Below are 20,913 nucleotides of genomic sequence, written 5' to 3'. Positions count from 1 at the left end.
GATGCATCAGGAGTCTCTGAAATAATGATCTGTAAAGCACACTAAACAGTAGTGGTTTGTTTTTAGGTATCATCATCATGATCAACAACCTCCTTAACAGAGAAATAAGAGCCAAAGAGTCACGAAGCTGTTGTTTTCTTTATAGGCCACTCGTAGGCTCTTTGGTGGTAGCCAACTGCATGGCCAAGAACAGAAAAGCCAACCTGGGACTTGGAGAACTCCACCACGTTATAGCTGACATTATTGAGAAGGGCCAGTGAGTAGACACCCAGCCCGGCATCTTTAGTCCTCCAAATCTGGTCGAGCAGCTGGGCGAGCTCCAACACTCTGCCCGCAGTGTCCACTGCAATAAGCACGTTCCCGTCACCGCGCAGTGTCTCCAGAACATTGGCTGGGAAACAAGAATGTGAGATGCCTTGAGAGCTCAACCATGATTCTACTGCAGAACCAGAGAATTTCGCCTCCCTGACTTTTACCATAGACTATGTTTTAGGCTCATGAAAAAGAACAAAGTATAATACATACTTAGCAACTGCTCGTCTCTCTGCTTCCGTCTCGGTTGCACATACGTGGCATTAAAGGAGTCTGTGATAAGAAGGGATGGTCTGCTGAGCATTTCCAAGGAACATCCATTTAAGTGGCTGCAATGAAATTCCAGGGACTCATTGGATATCGCTTTAAGTAAACAAGAACTACTCCTCATACATCCCAAGTAAGCAACATCTTTTATTTCCCCCTTTAAATTAAAAAAACATCATAAAGCTCATAAATAAGAAAACTGGATACATTTTTACAAAGCAGCGATGAAGGGTCTGGAGAGATAGTAAGTATAGCAGGCAGAATGCTTGCCTTGCATCTGGCCAACCTGATTTTGATCCCGGGCACCCCAGATGGTTCCCCAAGCCCTGCCAGGAATGATCCCTGATCTAAGTCAGGAGTATGCCAACTTAAAGAGCACAGAGGAAGATAAATATCTTGCATGAAAGAGTCCCTGGGATAACTAATATTATCTCTTGGTATAAGTGATTCTAGCGACATAAATGTAATCTATATTGTATACAATATAAATAAGACAAAGATGATATTCAAAGCATCACTGCCATCAGGTGGCTTTTTTGAAGTAAAAACATGCTTAATTTGAAAGTACTAAGAAAAGGGAGGGAAAGAATGCGCCAGAGAGAATGCTCCAGGGAGCGTGTAGCTTCCCCAAAGGTGGAGGAAGCCCATACTCAGTTGTTTTTGGGTTTTTTGTTTATTTGTTTGTTTATGGACCACACCTGGCAGGGGTTACTCCTGGCTCTTCACTCAGAAGTCATTCCCGGCAGTGCTCAGGGATACTAGGGACCGAACTTGGGTCAGCTGCGTGCAAGGCAAAACACCTTACCAGCTATTGTTCTGGCCCTCCATACTCAGTTTATATTTTGATTTTCTCCAACAACTTAATTTTTTTTCCCTCAACCAAGTTTTTAACAATTGTCAGGACTTTGTATCATATTTGTACTACCTTCATTGGGAGAGTTCCCTCTACTGATATTCATTCTACCATTATCAATAATATTCCCAAAAATGGTTTTGCAAAATGCTTCAATTATATTCAATTGTATTTTTTACTTCGTTTTTCATAAATTTGTTTTGTTTTGTTTTTGGGTCACACCCAGCCACTCTCAGGGGTTACTCCTGGCTCCGCGCTCAGCAATCACTCCTGGAAGACTTGGGGGACCTTATGGGATGCCAGGAATGGAACTGTCCTGGGGTGTGCAAGGCAACCGTCCTACTGCTGTGCTATCATTCCGGCCTCTATTTTTTTTTTTACTTCTTTAGGACACAATCCTACAATGCTATTTGCTACATATACAGACTTGCTAAATGGCTTTCCAGAAAGTAGGCCCTTTCCCACAAAGACTCAGATGAACCAACTCAAGTACTTCCCAGAACATCTCACTTTAAAAGGTACTTTACTAGCAATAAGAGCTTATTAAACCTCTGGCAAGAACTTAATGCCTTCATTGGAGGTATCATAACTTTCACAGATTTGCTTGTGTTGTACTTTTTTTTGCTCTCTGGCTTCCTCATTTTTCCTCCCTCCCCCTTTTTTAAAACTTTTTATTCTCTGCCAGTAACCTGGAAACAAATGCATTATTATCAACTCTGTCCATTATGTGATACTGTTCTTTAAATAAAGTAAATTAGGGGCCGGAAAGATAGCATGGAGGTAGGACGTTTGGCTTGCACGCAGAAGGTTGGTGGTTCGAATCCCGGCATCCCATATGGTCCCCTGAGCCTGCTAGGAGCTATTTCTGGGCAGGGAGCCAGGAGTAACACCTGAGCACTGTCGGGTGTGACCCAAAAACTAAAAAAATAAAATAAAATAAAACTTAAATGACACAAAACCAAAAAAACTACTTATCATTGAAATAACTTCATCTTTATCAAATTATTTTTACAAAGCAAATAAACAACTTTTAAAACATTGTCTCCTAGACCCAAAAAATAAAAAAATAAAATAAAATAAAACTTGAATGACACAAAACCAAAAAACTACTTACCATTGAAATAACTGTTCATCTTTATCAAATTATTTTTACAAAGCAAATAAACAACTTTTAAAACATTGTCTCCTAGGCACAGAGCAGTGGCGCAAGCAGTAGGAATCTGCCTTGCACACACTAACCTAGGACGGACTGTGGTTCAATCCCCTGGTGTCTCATGTGGTCCCCCGAGCCAGGAGCAATTTCTGAGTGCATAGCCAGGAATAACCACTGAGCATGGCCCAAAATAAAACAAAACAAACAAACAAAAAACAGCACCAAAAAACCCACATTGTCTCCTGCTTTTAACTTGCTCTAGATTTCTGGTTAAAAATGTATGTCAGGCCGGAGAAATAGCATGGAGGTAGGGCATTTGCCTTCCATGCAGAAGGACGGTGGTTCAAATCCCGGCATCTCATATGATCTCCCAAGCCTGCCAGGAGCGATTTCTGAGCATAGAGCCAGGAGAAACCCTTGAGCACTGCTGAGTGTGACCCAAAAACCAATAAAAATAAAAAATGTATTTCAAGGGCCAGAGAGAGAGCACAGTGGTAGGACGTTTGCTTTACACACAGCCAACCTAGAAAGGGCGGTGGTTTGAATCCCAGCATCCCATGGTCCCCCAAGCCCACCAGGATCAATTTCTGAGTGCAGAGCCAGGAGTAACCCCTGAGCACACTGGGTGAGACCCCCAAAAATAAAAATTTATTTCACCTCACATATATGAAGTCTGTTGTTCAATATCTAGTATCACTAAAATAACAAACAAAAATATGAAACAAATCATTCCTTCATTCTCATTTTCCATCAAAAATAAATAACACCTTCAATCTTTTAGCATCTATCTCAATATACCTACATCTCCCTCTTGTGGTTGAAGTCAACTGCATACACAATTTCTTCTTCTCCGTCCTTGACAATTTTCCATATGGTTCCACCAATCATGTGACCAGCTGGCAGAGGGGTGATGGACAAGCCATGTCCTTTACCTATGTTAAGAAGAAAATGATAATACTCAGAAACTGATTTTATAACCCTAAGAAAGGTAATTCACTAGTTAGAAAACTTTTCATAGATTTAACAGGCAGCATCTATGAAACAACACATTTTAATATTTAACCTCAACAATGATCTCAAATATTAAAAAATAATCAAACCGAGTGCCTCATTTTTGCTAACAACAATTTGCAAACAACAATTCAAGGCCAATTCAAGTACTTGTGTGCGGGTACTTGCACAGAGCTTGCCTTGCACACAGAAGGCCCAGGTTAGACCCCCAGCACACCAGATGGTACCCTGAGCACCACCGAGAATGACCCCCAAGTGCAGAGTCAGGAGTAAACCATGAGCACCACCTTGTGTAGCTCAAAAACAAAATAAAAAATAAATAAAAGTATCACTATAAAGGGGCTAAAGAGATAGCAGGGTGTTTACCTTGCACGCAGCCAATGAAAGTTTGATCCCCAGCATCTCAGATAGTCTCCTGAGCCTGCCAGGAGTGATTCCTAAGTGCAGAGCCAAAAGTAACAACCCCTGGGGCCGGAGAAATAACACAACAGTAGGGCATTTGCCTTGCATGCAGTGATCTGGGACAAATGGTGGTTTGAATCCCGGCATCCCAGTTTTCCATGCCTGCCAGGAGTGATTTCTGAGCACAGAACCAGGAGTAACCCCTAAGCACTGCTGGGTTTGACTCAAAACCCACCCAACCCCCCAAAAAATCCAAAAAACAAAACTAGGAGTAATCCCTGAGTGCCACTGAGTGTGCCCCTGCCCAAAAAGAAAGACTATAGTATAAAAACATCTAGTCTACAAAATAATTAAGGACATGAGGGCCAAAGCAATAGTACAGCAGGTAGGGCACTTGCTTTGTGCATGACTAATTGGGCTCATCCTGGTACCCCATAAATCCCTTGTGCCTTTCTGAAAATAAAATTGCATTAGTTCAATTAACATTTTACCTTTCAAATTCACAATCTGAGAAAACTTTAACTGCTGGATTTTGTCAAAGGCTGCATCCACGTCATCCAAAGTAAAAAGTGTAAAATCTTCAGTGTTGTGTCGAGACTAAGACAAAACATAAATAAAAGGTGAAAAGTAAGGGAAATAGCTCAGTGATGAGGGTGCATCCCTGGAGAATATTTATTTAAACGTTGGCACCATGTAGTATCATCAGCATTGCTAATCCATGGCAGCACCCATTTCTGGGTTCGAGCACTTAACTGCCCAGCCAAAAAGCCAAGAACCACCACAAGAAGCCCCTAAGAAACCAAAGGGATAACTCAGTAGTAGGGCATTTGCCTTGCACACAGCCAATCTGGGAAGGAGCCAGGTTTGATCCATCAGCATTCCATATGATCCCCAGAGCCTGCCAGGAGCGATTTCTGAGCACAGAGCCAGGAGTAACCCCTGAGCACCGTAGGGTGTGACCCAAAAAATACAACAAACAAGTGGGGGTGGTGGTGAGGGGGACCAAGAGACTCCTGAGCCCCTGAGCACAGCTCAGACGGCCTCAAAATAGAGATGAGCAATGCAGGGCCAGAGATGTGGCTCAGTAGAGAGTGTTTGCCTTGCCTATGGAATGCCCTGACATTGATCCCTGGCACCACAGAAACAAACAAGTAAAAATCTGTACATGTGTGAAAGGTTTGAGTGCTTGTGTTACCTGATAGAGATCATACATGAACATCTGTCCCATTTTGTAAACGGGAATGGTGGCATAGATGGCACAGTTTAGCCCCAGTTTCCCAACAGCATAAGGGAGGGCACCGAGGTGGAGAGGATCCGGGTGCGACAGCAAGACAGCATCAATCTGGTGAACATGCCTAGGATATAACACAATCCAAGTGAGGACCACACGGAGCTCTTTGGAAAAGAAGAAGCACAAGATGTCCAAAACTAACCTGCCAGACTAGCTCTCCACAACCAGCACATCACCAGGCCCCCAAAATTTTATTTCTAAATTAAAGTTGAGCTGATGCCAGAATGGAATCTTTTTAATTTGGGGGTGGGGGGCACACCCAGCAGTGCTCAAGGGTTATGCCTGGCTCTGCGCTCAGAAATCACTCCTGGCAATCTCAGGGGACCATATGGGATGCTGGGAATCAAACCCAGGTCTGTCCCAGGTCAGTTGCATGCAAGACAAATGCCCTACTGCTGTGCTATCTCTCCAGCCCTCTTTTTATTTTATCTTATTTTGTTTTGGGGCCTCTTCAAGTGATGCTCAGGGCTTACTCCTGGCTTTACAATCAGGAATCATTCCTGGCAGTACTCATGAGACCAAATGAGAGGCCGGAGATTGAGCCTGGGTTGGCTGCATACAAGACAGGTGCCCTATCTGCTATACTATCTCTCTGGCTCCAAGACACATTCTTTTTAAAGTTCTGTGGCATATCTCCATAGTCAAAGAAGCTAATTGTATTCCATGTGAGTTAGTGACAGATTGGCAATTTTATAAGGCTATAGAATGAAATGAAAAATTTTTGTTCAAAAGTATTTTTATTTTAGAAGTATTTTTACAGCAATAGAATAGTAGGAAGGGCATTTGCCATGCAGTTGGCTAACCCAAGTTCGATCTTGGTATCCATATGCTTCCCTAAGTCACCAGGTATGATTCCTGAGCAGAGCCACGAATAACACTTAAGCAATGCTGGGTATGACTTCAAAAAGTAAGTCTTTTTAAAATTATACCTTGGTATTAAAGAAGATATATGTATATACCAAATGACCCATAAGGTATAAAGGCTACATTCTTCATAAAAGTTCTGACATACATTGCTCGCTTCGGCAGCACATATACTAAAATTGGAACAATACAGAGAAGATTAGCATTGCCCCTGTGCAAGGATGACATGCAAATTCATAAAGCGTTCCATATTAAAAAAAAAAAGTTCTGACATACACAATAAAAATATTTAACACATTAAAAAACAAAAAACTAATCTGCCAAGTTTAGATTTCTAGAATTCTGGAATAAAGATTGGGCCTACATGAAAGAGCTAAATTTAAGCTCTAAAATCATGGTATCTATCGATTTCTTTTTTTTTTTTTTTTTTTTGGTTTTTCGGGCCACACCCGTTTGATGCTCAGGGGTCACTCCTGGCTAAGCGCTCAGAAATTGTCCCTGGCTTGGGGCAACCATATGGGATGCCGGGGATCGAACCTCGGTACTTCCTTGGCTAGGGCTTGTAAGGCAGACACCTTACCTCTAGTGCCACCTCGCCAGCCCCGTATCTATCGATTTCTATCACTAAAATAAAACCTGGAACCACAATTCATTTTTTTTTTACTTTTGTTTTTTTTTGTTTTTTGTTTTTTTTTTTTTTTGGTTTTTGGGTCACATCCAGCAGTGCTCAGGGGTTACTCCTGGCTCTATGCTCAGAAATCGCTCCTGGCAGGCTCAGGAGACCATATGGGATGCCAGGATTCAAACCACTGACCTTCTGAATGCAAGGTAAACACCTTACCTCCATGCTATCTCTCCGGCCCTTGGGACCACAATTCTAAGTCCCAAATTACTATGCTTAGTTTTGAGCTGTATTGACATATATAGGGGCTGGACACAGTAAACAAAACAGAAAGAGACTTCTGAGGAAGCTGATTCAAGATTTCAGAATTGGTTGAAAGACTATTTCAACAGCACTGATTCGTTGTAGATTTTTTTGGTTTTGTTCCCCCCCCACCTTTTTTTTGGTGGGGAGGAGTAGCCATTCCCAGTGATACTCAAAGTTTATTCCTGGCTCTTTCCACAGGGGGACCATATTAGATGCTGGGGAATCAAACCTGAATAAGCTGCATGTTAGGCAAACACCTACCTGCTATACTATTGCTCTGGCCCTTTTGCTGGAGATTTCTACTTGATTCTGGCAGCATATCATTATACTAATATATGAATTCATTGATGAAGCATACACTCTCACTGACAAAAGAAATAAAATATGGGGCTGGAATGGTGGAGCAAGCAGTAGGTAGGGTGTCTACCTTGCCCGTGCTAGCCTAATACAGACCGCAGTTCAATCCCCCAGTGTCCCAAATGGGCCCCCAAGCCAGGAGCGATTTCTGAGCACATAGCCAGAAGTAACCCCTGAGTGTCACTGAGTGTGGCCCAAAAAACAAAACAAAACAAAACAAACAAACAAACAAAAAAATGCCCAAATGAAATAAGGGGCCAAAACAATAGTACACAGGAAGGGCACTTGTCTTGAATGCCAATGACCCAGGTTCAATCCCTGGTATCCCATATGGTCTCCTTATCCTGCCAGGACTAATTCTTGAACACGGAGCAAGTAGTAAGCCTTGAGCACAGCTGAATGTGGTCCCCAAACCAAAACAGAACAAAAAACAAACAAGATGAACTTAAAAAAAAAAAGCATTGATCCAGGGCTGGAGAAGTAGTACTGTGGGTAAGGCACTTGCCTTGCAGATACCTGACCCAGGTTTGGCCCCCAACATCTTTTATAGTGCCAATAGCACCAACAGGAGTAATTCCCAAGGGCAGACCCTCAGAATGTCTCCTGAGCCTTGCCAAGTGTGACCCAAAAACTGAAAGAAAAAAACACCAAAAACAAAACAGTTTTGTTGCAAACTCTAATTTTCTTAAGTCCTTCTCTTTCCAACATTAGGACAGAACTTGATTTTGCCTTGGGTACAGCAGTATTTTGGGGAACCACTTATTCCTCCTCGTACTATTGCTCAGGGCCTTGCACTGAGACCTGGGAACAACCTGACTGTGCTGACAGAAACATTTCTACTCTCCAAAAAATTTTTTTCAGAGGCATTTCTTCTAAATTCTTACAGACTTTGTCTCACTTGTCCCTAAAATAAGGTTGCAAGTTTCCCCACAGATCCATAAGACAAGTAAAAGCGACAATCTGAAAGTAAGATTGAGCTGAATTCCAACCAACATAGCTGATCATTCAAACTTTTTTTTTTTGTTTGTTTTTGGGCCACACCCGTAAGCTCAGGGGTTACTCGTGGCTATGCGCTCAGAAGTCGCTCCTGGCTTGGGGGACCATATGGGACACCGGGGGATCGAACCGCGGTCCGTCCTAGGCTAGTGCTGGCAAGGCAGGCACCTTACCTTTAGCGCCACCGCCTGGCCCCTGATCATTCAAACTTAATAAGGACAGTTACGATCTGGCTCTTTGGCATAAGGAAAAAAAAAAATCTCCTTTGGCATAAGAGGGCTTTTTTTGTTGTTGTTGCGATGAACTAAAAATCAGATCAAAAAGCAAATGATACCGCATCAAAATATTGCCACTGTAAAGAGAAATCAATTTGCTAAAAGTCTAAAGAACAAAAGGGGGGGCTGGGGAGATAGCATGAAGGTAAGGCATTTTTGCCTTTCATGCAGAAGGACGGTGGTTTGAATCCTGGCATCCCATATGATCCCCTGTGCCTGCTAGGGGCGATTTCTGAGCATAGAGCCAGGACTAACCCCTGAGTGCTGCCGGGTGTGACCAAAAAAAAAAAAAAAAAAAAAAAAGAACAAAAGGGAGCTTACTTCCTCAGGGAATCAATAATATCCATAGAAAAATGCTCATCCCAGCCACAGTCTAATAAAAATCGAAACTCATCAACTTGGAGCAGGTAGCACAGAGCAGACTCCTCTTGAACCCCAGAGAGCGTAGTTAACTTGATGATGGATGTCATTTTTCTCTTGGTCCAGTAACAGCCACCTCAAAGATCCTTTCAAAAGAAATGTCAATATAATTAATGTGACAATAGTGACAATATAATTAAATAGAAAGGGCATGGTCTGATACAAAAAACTAACAAATTAACTAAAATTCCATAGGATTACTAAATAGGCAGAGATCATATAAAACAAGGCAAGCAAGAAAATGACCCAATTCCATCTTTGACTTGGTTTAAAGCTACAAAGACTGTCTTAGAAACTCTCAGAGAGTCCCTCAGTGGGCCCCCAATGTGCTTTGATAGGAAATAATAGGTTTTGGAGAATGACAAATCCATAACATGAATCAATTCTTCTGAAGTTCTGACAAATTAGTAAGGCTTTCAAGACCTAAATACCTTAATCCATGCAAGAAGAGCACTAATACGGAAAGGAAACTGAGGACAAGACAGTATAGGCATATGTGGTTTAATCTCTGGCACGTTATGGTCCCCCAAGCACTGGCCAGGGTGATTTCTAAGGACAGAGCAGGGAAGAGGCCCCAACAATGATAGCTATTGCTCAAAGCAAACCAACCCCAACCCCCAAAATAAAAGGGAAGTTGTTAAGTTTCCTCAATTAGAAAATGTTTGCTTCATGAAAACAATTGTGTGTGTGAGAAATAAAAAGAGTGTGTGTGTGTGTGTGTGATAGAGAGAGAGAGAGAAAGACAGAGAGAGAGAGAGAGAGAGAGAGAGAGAGAGAGAGAGAGAGAGAGAGAGAGACCCAGTAATGTTCATTGCTTACTCCATTGTACTTTCTCTCCAGACCCTGCACTCACCCTTCAGGATGACCATATTACTCTTTTAGATCACTCTGTGTTGGCTATAATTCTGCAGTATTACCGTTAGTATTTGACTCTCTCCTACTAGATGAGCAGTTCTTAAACAGACCCCCTTGAGAATCTGATGCAAGGTATGGACTGGATTGGAAAGATAATACAGCAGGCAAAGTTGCATTGAATGACCTGGTTTTGCTCACCCGCACCCCAGATGGTTCCCCAAGTCCACCAAGAATGATCCTTGGAAGCTGGAGCAAGAGTACAGTGGACAATAGTACAGCACTAGTGCAGTAGGATGTTTGCCTTGCATGAGGCTGACCTAGTTAGTTGTTAGTGTAGTTATTTCTTCCTGCCTTCTTTTTCAAAGATTACATGTTCAGGGGCTGGCGAGGTGGCGCTAGAGGTAAGGTGTCTGCCTTGTAAGCGCTAGCCAAGGAAGGACTACGGTTCGATCCCCCGGCATCCCATATGGTCCCCCCAAGCCAGGGGCAATTTCTGAGCGCTTAGCCAGGAGTAACCCCTGAGCATCAAACGGGTGTGGCCCAAACAAACAAACAAACAAAGAGATTACATGTTCATATAGCTTAAAGATATGTCTGTGGTCTCACAATTATATTCCACTGGTCTGAGAGTTATTGGTCTCTGATATTGCCCTAATTTATTTTTCTTTCTTTCTTCTGTATTTATTTTTCCATTTTGGGGGGTGGGGTGGGGGACTATGCCATATCCAGTGGTGTTCGTGGTTACTCCTTGCTCTGCACTCAAGAATCCCATCTGGCAGTTCTCAGGGACCAGATGGAATGCTGGGGATCTAATCCCAGTAAGCCACATGCAAGGTATGGGCCTGGGCCCTACTCACTGTACTATCATCGTTCCAGCCCGTTCTACAGTTCTGCTGTCAATTTTGTGATGTGGGTAATGGCACAGAGATTGAACCCAAAACCTCATGCATGCAACGCATGTGATCTACCACTGAAACACATTCCTGGCCCAGTACTGATATTTCCATTATATAATCTTAGATAATCTTCATTATCACTAAGATCTGTATATAGGTTATTGGGGGGGGGGGGGTTGGAGCCACATTTGGAGATGTCTGGGTGACCATGTGGTACAATACATTGAAACCAGGCCTCTTAATATGTAAGACATGCACTCCAGCCTGGAACTAGTTTTTCTATTTTCTCTGCCTCAAATTTCTTCTCAGTTCTTGTGGGGGGAAGGGGTTAGGAAGACAGCTACAATCTGTTGTGCTCAAGAAATACTCTTGGTGGTGCTGGAGAGACTCAATGCAAAGACACTTGCAGAAAGAACTGACTGAGTGCATGATAGACCCAGATTTCAGCAGAAGACACTGCTATTATAATCGGTCATAGTATAATAAAGCTAGAGCTGTATTTGATACTTATTACTTACTTTATAAATTTCAATCATTTATGAGCTGGAACACCATGAATTCAGAGTTCTTTACAAATCTGAAAAAGAATGAAATGAGTCTCATGAAGGTACTATGATTTTGGGGGCTGGGGAACTAGGGACCACACCTAGTAGTGCTCAGGGGCTGCTCTTGACAGGCAGTTCTCAGGGAGATCAAACAGTGCTGGGGCTCAAACCCAGGTCTCTTGCATGAGAAGTCTGCACTTGGCTCACTGAGCTCTCTCAAACCTTTAACTTCCTTTTCTTTTCTTTTTTTTTAGTTTTTGGGCCACACCTGGAGCACACCCAGTGACGTTCAGGGGTTACTCCTGGCTATCTGCTCAGAAATAGCTCCTGGGCAGGCTCGGGGGACCATATGGGATGCCAAGATTTGAACCAATTACCTTAGGTCCTTGGTAAGCTGCTTGTGAGGCAAACACTGTTATGCTATGCACTTAACTTCCATTTCTCAATGATAGCACTTAGGTTTTGTGTTTTGCCTAAGATGAACACCATAAGTAATTCGGTTATATAATGGATAGTATCTTTAAAAAAAAAAAGTGACCACTTGAGCTTAATCTTGCATAAAACAAGGAGTAAGATAACAAAAAAAAGATAAAAGACAAAAAAAAAAAGACAGAAGTAAGTAATACACTATATTGGTTATAACCAATATATGCAGTTCAGGAAAAAAAAATGGGGGGCCCAGACCCAGCAGTGCTCAGGAGTTACTCCTGGCTCTGCACTCAGAAAACACTCCTGGCAGGCTTAGGGGACCATATGAGATGCTGGGGATCAAACCTAGATTAACCATGTGCAAGGCAAACGCCCTACCCCGTACTATTGCTCTGTTCCCAAGGAAGTAAGATATTTTTTTTAAATGACATTAGCTGGGGCTGAGAAAATGGCTCAACGGGCTGCTGTGTGAACTATGATTATTGGAGTCCCAAATTCAATTCCCAGTTCACATGGTCCACAAGCAATACTGGGAATAGGCCCTAAGCACCAATGGCTGTGGCTCCAAACCTAAACTGATAGCTAAGAACTGACATAAGCTACTGGAGTCATAAAACGGGAGAAATCTTAAATTATTTTATTAGAATGGGCAGAAAGAGAAAAAAATGGGCCCAGAGAGATAGCACAGCGGCGTTTGCTTTGAAAGCAGCTGATCCAGGACCAAAGGTGGTTGGTTCGAATCCCGGTGTCCCGTATGGTCCCCCGTGCCTGCCAGGAGCTATTTCTGAGCAGACAGCCAGGAGTAACTCCTGAGCAACGCTGGGTGTGGGCCAAAAACCAAAAAAAAAAAAAAAAAAAAAAAAAAAAAAAAAAAGAAAGAAAGAGAAAAAATATTCAAAACTGAGCTGGAGAGATAGTTCACTGGGATGAGCAACTGCCAAGCACAGATGCATGCAGGAGGCCTGAGTTAATTTAAAAAAAAAAAAAAACCTGTGGCACTAAGGGTAGAGCATTTATTTGCCCTGCATATAGTCCACCTGGGTTCAATTCCCAGCATTCCATAGGGTCCCTGGAACCTGCCAGGAGTTGATTTGAGTGCAGAGCCAGAAGTAATGCCTGAGCACTGCCAGGTATGGCCCCCAAACCAAAAATATAAATAAGTAAATAAATAAATAAACAAAAACAGAACCCTTTGATGCTGCACAATCTTCTTGGCTCTGTAGCCAGCAGCCCAGAAAAGTAAAGCAAAAGAAATCTCAAAATTTCATATAATGAATGGAATTTAGGAAGGAGAGAATAAATGGTAATTCCTGTGGCACCATGATCACATGATGCCATGAAGGATGAGGCCAGCCAGTGCTCAATTCCCTACAGCAACCCACATGCCAAGGACAATTCCAGTGCCAAGATCATTGTGACCATGGAGGCCCTAACAGGTAATCAATCTCCCACCCACACCCCGACCAAAAATGTGCTCCAACACTGAAACCAGTCTGCAACTTCCCCACAGAGCAAACAACTACAGCAAAAAAATCCCCCAAAGGGAAGGAAGGAGAAGAAAAATAATGCAAAGGTCCTGTGAACAGAAAAGGATTAGCTCAAAAAGATTTGGAAAGTTTCAACCTACTTCTTCTATTAAGATCCATTATCAATAAGATACAGATCATTCTGAGGTTTCGGAAAATGAACTGATCTGTATGATTGATTAGAAAAGCAGGGAGATAAAATGGGATGTACACAGCTAACTAACCTCTCACTTTTCCCTTTTTGACACTGTGAATTCTATTCTGAAACTTGATTTCTTTAGCCTCCAATGGACTTTATTACATGGACTCATTAACTATCATCTAAACAGATGAGCCTAGGAATGCTAAGTGCCTGACTCCTGTCTTCTTCTTGACCAGTCTAACACAGATTCATGTTACTTTCCTCCCAGAACATCCACCAGCCTCTTTCCACCCCAACTGCCAGCAACTTAATGGAATACCTCCTTACTATACATTTAGACTTTTCTATTTCTCTGCCTTTCCTCTCTTCACTAAAACCTAAACCTGGCTTCCAGGTTACTCTTTTGAAACACCCTGTATCTATTTGCCCATGCTCAAAAATCCCTGGTGGTCATAGTGGGTGGGGTGTTTACCTTGCACATGTCCAACCTGGTTCAATCCCCATTATCCAATATAGTTCCCAAATCTGCTGGTAGTAATTTCTGAGCACAGACACAGGAGTAATGCCTGAGCACCAGTGGGTGTGGCCCAAAAAACAAAACAAAATAAAAACCCTCATGGCATCTTACTGCTGGAAGAATAAGAAACTGAGCTGGTGGGGCCGGAGCAGTGGTGCAGGAGTAAGGCTTAAACTCGGCTGACCCAGGACAAACAGATGTTTGATCCCCCAGAGTCCCAAGCCAGAAGCGATTTCTGAGAACATAGCCAGGAGTAACCCCTGAGCATCACCAGGTGTGACCCAACCCCCCCCCCCAAAAAAAAGAAAAGAAAAATAAACTAGGCTAGAACAATAGCTTAGTGAGTTCAATCCACCTGAGCACCACCAGGAATAAATGTTTAAGTGTTTTAGGGTCATGCTGGAAAACTGTACAGGTGACACCGATGTGGGGAGGGGAGACACCTAGATTCAAGGCTTACTCATGGCTAAGGGCTCAGGCAAGAGACCATATTAGGTGCTGAGATTTGAATCAGGCTTTGCCCACTGTACTATCATTCCACCCTGTGACTCTATTTTAAGAGACTTTTACCCAATAGCCAGGGTATTACAGTTCACAGATGTGATGGTTACTTTAAAAATGTTATTTCTGGGGCTGGAGCGGTGGTGCAGGGTGTAAGCCATCTGCCCCGTGTGCAATAGCCTAGGACGGACCATGGTTCAATTCCCTGGCATCCCATATGGTTTCCTAGGCAAGGAGCGATTTCTGAGCTATAGCCAGGGAGTAACCTTTGAGTGTCACTGGGTGTGGCCAAAAAAAAAAAAAATTGTTATTTGTGGGGCCGGAGCAGTGGTGCAAGCAGTAGGGTGTTTGCCTTGCATATTCTAACCTAAGACTGACTGTGGTTCAATCCCCCGGTGTCCCATATGGTCCAAGTCAGGAGTGTTTTCTGAGCATCACCAGTATGGCCCCCCCCCCCAAAAAAAGTGTTATTTGCGGAGGGGTGGGGCTGGAGTGAGGGTACGGTGGGTAGGTCGTTTGCCTTACATGCAGGTGACCAAGGTTCAATCTCCAGTTCCCCAAGACTTGCTAGAGGAGCTGGTGCAATAGCACAGCGATAGGGAGTTTGCCTTGCACGCAGCATTCCATATGGTCCCCCAAGCCTGCCAGGAGCGATTTCTGAGCGTCACTGGATGTTGCCCAAAAACCAAAAAACCAAGCCCTGCCAGAAATGATTCCTGAATGCAACAGAGCCAGGAGTAAACCCTAAGCACTGCTGGGTGTGGCCAAAAAAACAATGTGTTTTTTCCACATCCTCTTGCCTAAAAAAAGACTTGGATTGGGCCCGGAGAGATAGCACAGCGGCGTTTGCCTTGCAAGCAGCCGATCCAGGACCAAAGGTGGTTGGTTCGAATCCCGGTGTCCCATATGGTCCTCTGTGCCTGCCAGGACCTATTTCTGAGCAGACAGCCAGGAGTGGCCCCTGAGCATTGCCGGGTGTGGCCCAAAAACAAAAACAAAAACAAAAAGCCTTGAATTACCCCTGTGGGTCTCTACTTCCTGCACCTTTCAACTCTAACCATGCTGTCCCGTGCACAACAGGAGATAATGGCCCCTGTGAAAGCAGACCCAACCTGGGCACTAGTGTACTCAGACCCTCCTAAAGAACTGGCTGGCACTGTCCTGGTTTGGCACACAAAGACTTGGGCTTGATTCTATTGGCATTGCCAACAATGCTGCCGCCTTACTGTGAGTTCATGGCCTGATACTCCTACGACAATCCTACTTCAGAAGCCTCATCCACCACCTTACCTGAATGGCTGCCACTTCCTCTCACCTAGTTTCCTTGCTCCAAGTTGTTCCTGTCCACCTGCCAGGGACCACCCTAGAAGTGCGTATGTTAGGACTGAGCGGGTATTGGCCTTGCATGCAACCACCCAGATTTGATTATCTGGCACCTCATATGGGACTCCATATGATTCCTCAGCACAGAGATGGGAGTAAGCCCTGAGCACAGCTGGGTATGGCCCCAAAAGCAATAAAAATAGGAGCCAGTGGCCAGAGCAATAGCACAGTGGGTAGGGCGTTTACCTTGCATGTAGCCAATCTGTGTTCCATCCCATATGTTCCTCCCAACCCCCCACGCCTGCCAGGAGTAATTTCTGAGAGCAGCTGAGAGCAGAGCCAGGAGTAACCCCTGAGAACCTACAGATGTGGCCCCAAAACAAATAAAAATAGAGGCCAGAGCAATAGTACAATGGTAAGATGCTTGCCTTGCACAGGCTGACCTGGATTTTATTCCCAGCACCCATATCATCCCCTGAGCACCCAAGTGATTCCTGAGTACAGAGCCAGGAGTGACCAGAGCACCAGCAGGTGTGACCCCAAAACAAAAACAAAAAATGCAGGTTCTTATGCCACTTTCCTCAAAAAGCATCCATTGGCTTCTGCTAACTAGTGGCTAAAATAAAACCTGGCACATCCAGTTCCTACCTAAGTAACCCTGACAGATACCTTGGATTCACCCCACCCTGCTTGTGCAGGTTCCGGCTCTTCCCAGCTTCTCACCCAATGCTGCTGGCCACCCTGAGAGCTTCCAGAGCCTAATCCAGGTCACTTAACCCTTGTAACCAGCTCACGCAACTGCTCCCTTACAAAACTGTCGCGAGTCAACCAGCAGTTATTTTTATGCCAAAAGCGCCTAAGTCGGATTGGTCGGGTGGCTGCTGATTGAGTTAAAGGGCTTCTGTCCCCACCCCCTGCAAAGCAAGGTGAGTTGCAAACTGGGGAAAAGGCTGTGGGACCCGGGCAGACCCCTTCACTGCAGGGACTCGAGTCATGACCCCTTTCACCATGATGTCCTCCAACCCGGACTGGCTCTATGGTGGTGGTGGTGGTGCCCATGCCTGTAGATGTCAACTCAAGGAGTTGACGCCAAGTCTTCAGGGACACACACCAAAGCTCAGAAGGACGGAAATGTCCTTCTGGGTCGAGTCACTCTGGGGAAGACAGGTTTGCCAGCAGCAGCTGGGGAGTGTGAAATTATTTTCAAAATTAAAAAAAAAAAAAAAAAAAAGGGCCCAGAGAGATAGCACTGTGGCGTTTGCCTTGCAAGCAGCCAATCCAGGACCAAAGGTGGTTGGTTCGAATCCCGGTGTCCCATATGGTCCCCCGTGCCTGCGAGGAGCTATTTCTGAGCAGACAGCCAGGAGTCACCCCTGAGCACCGCCGGGTGTGGCCCAAAAACCAAAAAAAAAAAAAAAAAAAAAAGAAGGGGGGGGGCGAGAGATAACACAACGGTAGGGCGTTTGCCTTGCATGCATAAGAGTGGTGGTTCGAATCCCGGCATCCCATATGGTCCCTCGAGCCTGCCAGGAGAGATTTCTGAGCGTAGAGCCAGGAGTAACCCCTGAGCGCTGCCGGGTGTGACCCAAAACCAAAAATAATTAATAATAATAATAATAATTAGAGGGCGAGCAGTGAAGCATTTGGGGTTCGCCTGATCACAGGAGGCCAGAGCAGCAGCCAGAGTGAGGGCTAGTCCGGGGCGCTAGGAGGAGCTGGCAGGAGTGAGAACCGAAGACAGAGGCATCATCCAGATCTTCCGGGCCGATGCAAGAAAAAAAAGCACGTCGACTTCATGCTCAGCGCCCCGTGGCCTCGGATCTCCCACCCCGAAACCACCACCAGACAGGCCAAAAAGCCCGCAGGGCCTGCAGAGACGAGGGTGGGTGGGTGGGAATGAGATGGAGAAAAGACACAAGAAGGCACCCAAGGGGGGTCAGATGTAGCCGCTCAGCAGCGCCCAGACTCAGAGCAGGAGAGCCTCGGAGTGGGTGGCGCGGGGTCCGAGCCGGGCAGGAGTCACTGGAGTCGATCCCTCGCGAAGCTCCTGCAGCCAACGTGCAGGGAAAGAGACCAGATGGGGACTTGGCGGAAGGCCTGGGACGCCCCCTTCCTCCCCCACGCCACCACGGGCCCATCACGTCCTTCCTTCAGCCCTCACTTGCCTCGGTAGGCCTCCCCTAACGCGCCGTCCACTGCCCTTCCCAACCCCTATTCGGATCCCGGGTTCGAGAGCGGCAAAGGCGCGCAGCGGGGCTCAGCGGGCCGCGGGAAGAGCGGCCGGAGGAAGAGCCTCGGTGGGGGCCGCCATCTTGGCACCGGAAGCGGAAATGGCTCTGGGGACGGGTCCAGCTCGGACGATACCATGTGCCAAGCGCGGGGTGCTAGACGGGCTCGGAGCAATCGAGGAGGCACACATACCAGACAAGTCTCACCTCTGGCTCCCCATTATTTATAGAAATGTTAGAAAATCTACAATAAAGAGAAGAATAAAGTCATACTCAAGTTTTTTGCAGGAAAAAGGGAATTAGTTCCCCCTAGTTGCCCCTCCCCGCACGCATTCAGCGAATGGTGGCGCCCGGGACCCGCTACTTCCGGCGGCACTGCTGGCTGGGCTGGTCGCTGCCCTTGGTCCAGGTTGGGGTCGTCGTTGGCTGCAGGTGTGTCTGGGGTGCTGGGTGGACGGACCGAGCGGGGCCACTTTTAGGATGATCTTTGGTGAGGGGTGCTAGAAGGTCCAGGCTTCCCCCGATTTGCAGCGGCACGGCCTCCAGCGGCTTCTCTGCGTTGCAAAGAGGACGGGAAAATGGGGACAAATCTAGGGCCCAACAGCGTCGCCTGCCCTTCCCCTGGCTTTGGGGTGGAGTTCCCCCGAGGTTGTCTTGAAGATGCTAAGATGCTCCCCAGGGCGGATCACAGAGGAAAGTAGCTGGAACCCGGAGACTGAAGGCTGAACAAGTGGTGACTTTCTCTTAGGCCACAATATAGGCACTTTCAAAGCATGTTTCATGTAGCATTTAGCACAAGCTTGGGTTCCTGGAGAACATAGGTCATCGCAGTGGAAGCTCGGGGATGCAGGTCCCAAGTTCCATCCAAGGCCCCTCAGAATCCCTAGGTTCGAACATTGGACCTTTTGGCCACGTTGGTTGGTCAAGTGTATCCGGAAAAAGCCCCAAACACACACACACACACACACACACACACACACACACACACACACACACACACACACAACACAGTTTGGAAGCTCCCCTTCAAGTGTATCCGGAAAAAGCCCCAGACACACACACACACACACACACACACACACACACACACAACACAGTTTGGAAGCTCCCCTTCCTGTCCTAAGAAAAGGATAAGGATATTATAGTTTCGGGTCAAAGAAATAGTACTGGGGTGTTGGGCTTGCATTTGGTCAACCTCAATTTGATCCTCAGCACTGCTTAGGTTCTCCCAGAAGTGGTCCCTCAGTGCAATCAGGAGTAAGCCCTGAGCATCGGCATGTGTGGCCTGAAAACAAAAGCACCAAAAAGTAGTTCCAGGCCGGAAATTAAGTTTTTTTAAAACATCATCGGGACTCTGTTTTGCTTTAGAGTCCCATGATATGAATGTCTGGTCACCTTTATTTTTCCAATATGGATTCTGAATGACTTAGAGACATACACATTAGACTTGACTTTATTTTTTTTAATTACAAGTTCAGAAGAAATGAAGTGTGAAAGGAAAAGTGATATTAAGTCATAGTAAGCCAGAAGGAGGTTGGATCAGTTACCCTAATGCCTGAGTATAGTTCATTCCAATTCTGCCGAATACTGCATTGGTGACCCACCACAAGTTAATGGAACCTGAATTTTCATATTTTTTAAAATGAAAGTGCCTACTATATCAAAGATATTATATTTCTTAATAGGATTAATGAGTTGATGACTAGGAGAACATGAAGAGTCTTAAGTTGGGGAGATATAAATGGATTTCAGTGGAATGAGCACAGGCTTTGCATGCAGGAGGCCTGGGTTCGACCTCTAGTACATAGTTTCCTTCTGTACCACCTTGGATGGACTAGATATTTGAGCCAGGAGTAGACCCTGAACATTCCAGATGTGGGCCCCCAGATTCCCCACCAAAAAAATAAATCAAGAGCCTTTTCTGGACTAGAGCACTAGTACAGTGGGTAGGGAGCTTCCCTTGCATATAGTCAACCTGAGTTTGATCCCTGGCATCCCATATGGTCTTCTGAACACCACCAGGAGCAATTCCTGAGGGTTGGACCCTGAGCACTTCCCAGTTTGGTCCCCCAAAAGTTGTGCCTGGAGCCCCAGTCAACTAATTTTCTAAAGGTGGGTGTTGGTGGAGAGGGGAGTTGGAGGGGTTGAACATATGTATTGGATCATTTTATTGTGAAAGAACACATACCTCCTTGAATCCATCAGTTATATAAGACTCCCCTTCTGGGGCTGGAGAGATAGTGTGGAGGTAGGGCATTTGTCTTGCATGCAAAAGGACAGTGGTTCGAATTTCAGCATTCCATATGGCCCCTGAGCTTGCCAGGAGCGACTTCTGAGCATAGAACCAGGAGAAATCGCTGAGCACCGCTGGGTATGACCCAAAAACCAAAAAAAAAAAAAAAAAAAAAAAAAGACTGCACACACCCCCAAATTTTTGTTGTGTTGTTTGGGTATTTTTTGAGGGGGGGGAGTTGTTTTGGTACACATCCAGCTGTGCTCAGGAGTTACTCCCACCTTTGTTCTTAGGGTTTCATGCAAAGTATACCTCTGTATTACTGCTTCAACCCCTGTGTTAAAATACTTGTAAGTTACTCCCCAGTCTGAAAGAAAGCAATTACTTTCTTTTCTTTTTTTTTTTTTCTTTTTGGTTTTTTGGGCCACACCCATTTGATGCTCAGGGGTTACTCCTGGCTGGCTAAGCTATCAGAAATCGCCCCTGGCTTGTGGGGACCATATGGGACACCGGGGGATCAAACCGTGGTCCTTCCTTGGCTAGTGCTTGCAAGGCGGACACCTTACCTCTCGGGCCCCAATTACTTTCT

At 45.1% G+C, this 20,913-nt stretch overlaps 1 protein-coding gene and 1 non-coding gene across 2 annotated transcripts in view; one reads left to right on the top strand and one right to left on the bottom strand.

Moving 5' to 3' along the window:
- Positions 1 to 9,212, bottom strand: part of CPSF2 (cleavage and polyadenylation specific factor 2) — a 28,129-nt gene extending 18,917 nt beyond the window's left edge. The window contains exons 1-6 of the mRNA XM_049769793.1: positions 9,031 to 9,212; positions 5,194 to 5,353; positions 4,490 to 4,595; positions 3,388 to 3,517; positions 526 to 641; positions 204 to 391 (exon numbers count right to left, since the gene is read on the bottom strand). Coding sequence (XP_049625750.1) covers positions 204 to 391; positions 526 to 641; positions 3,388 to 3,517; positions 4,490 to 4,595; positions 5,194 to 5,353; positions 9,031 to 9,179 — 849 coding nt within the window. The 5' untranslated portion in view covers positions 9,180 to 9,212. The remainder of the gene's footprint in view (positions 1 to 203; positions 392 to 525; positions 642 to 3,387; positions 3,518 to 4,489; positions 4,596 to 5,193; positions 5,354 to 9,030) is intronic.
- LOC126004682 (U6 spliceosomal RNA) lies at positions 6,303 to 6,409 on the top strand. The gene has a single exon (XR_007493947.1). It is a non-coding gene; the product is annotated as a U6 spliceosomal RNA (small nuclear RNA).
- Positions 9,213 to 20,913: the final 11,701 nt, after the last annotated feature.

Source organism: Suncus etruscus, chromosome 3 (assembly GCF_024139225.1).
Source record: "Suncus etruscus isolate mSunEtr1 chromosome 3, mSunEtr1.pri.cur, whole genome shotgun sequence".
Taxonomy (NCBI): domain Eukaryota; kingdom Metazoa; phylum Chordata; class Mammalia; order Eulipotyphla; family Soricidae; genus Suncus; species Suncus etruscus.
This window is presented reverse-complemented; position numbering and strand designations above follow the sequence as displayed.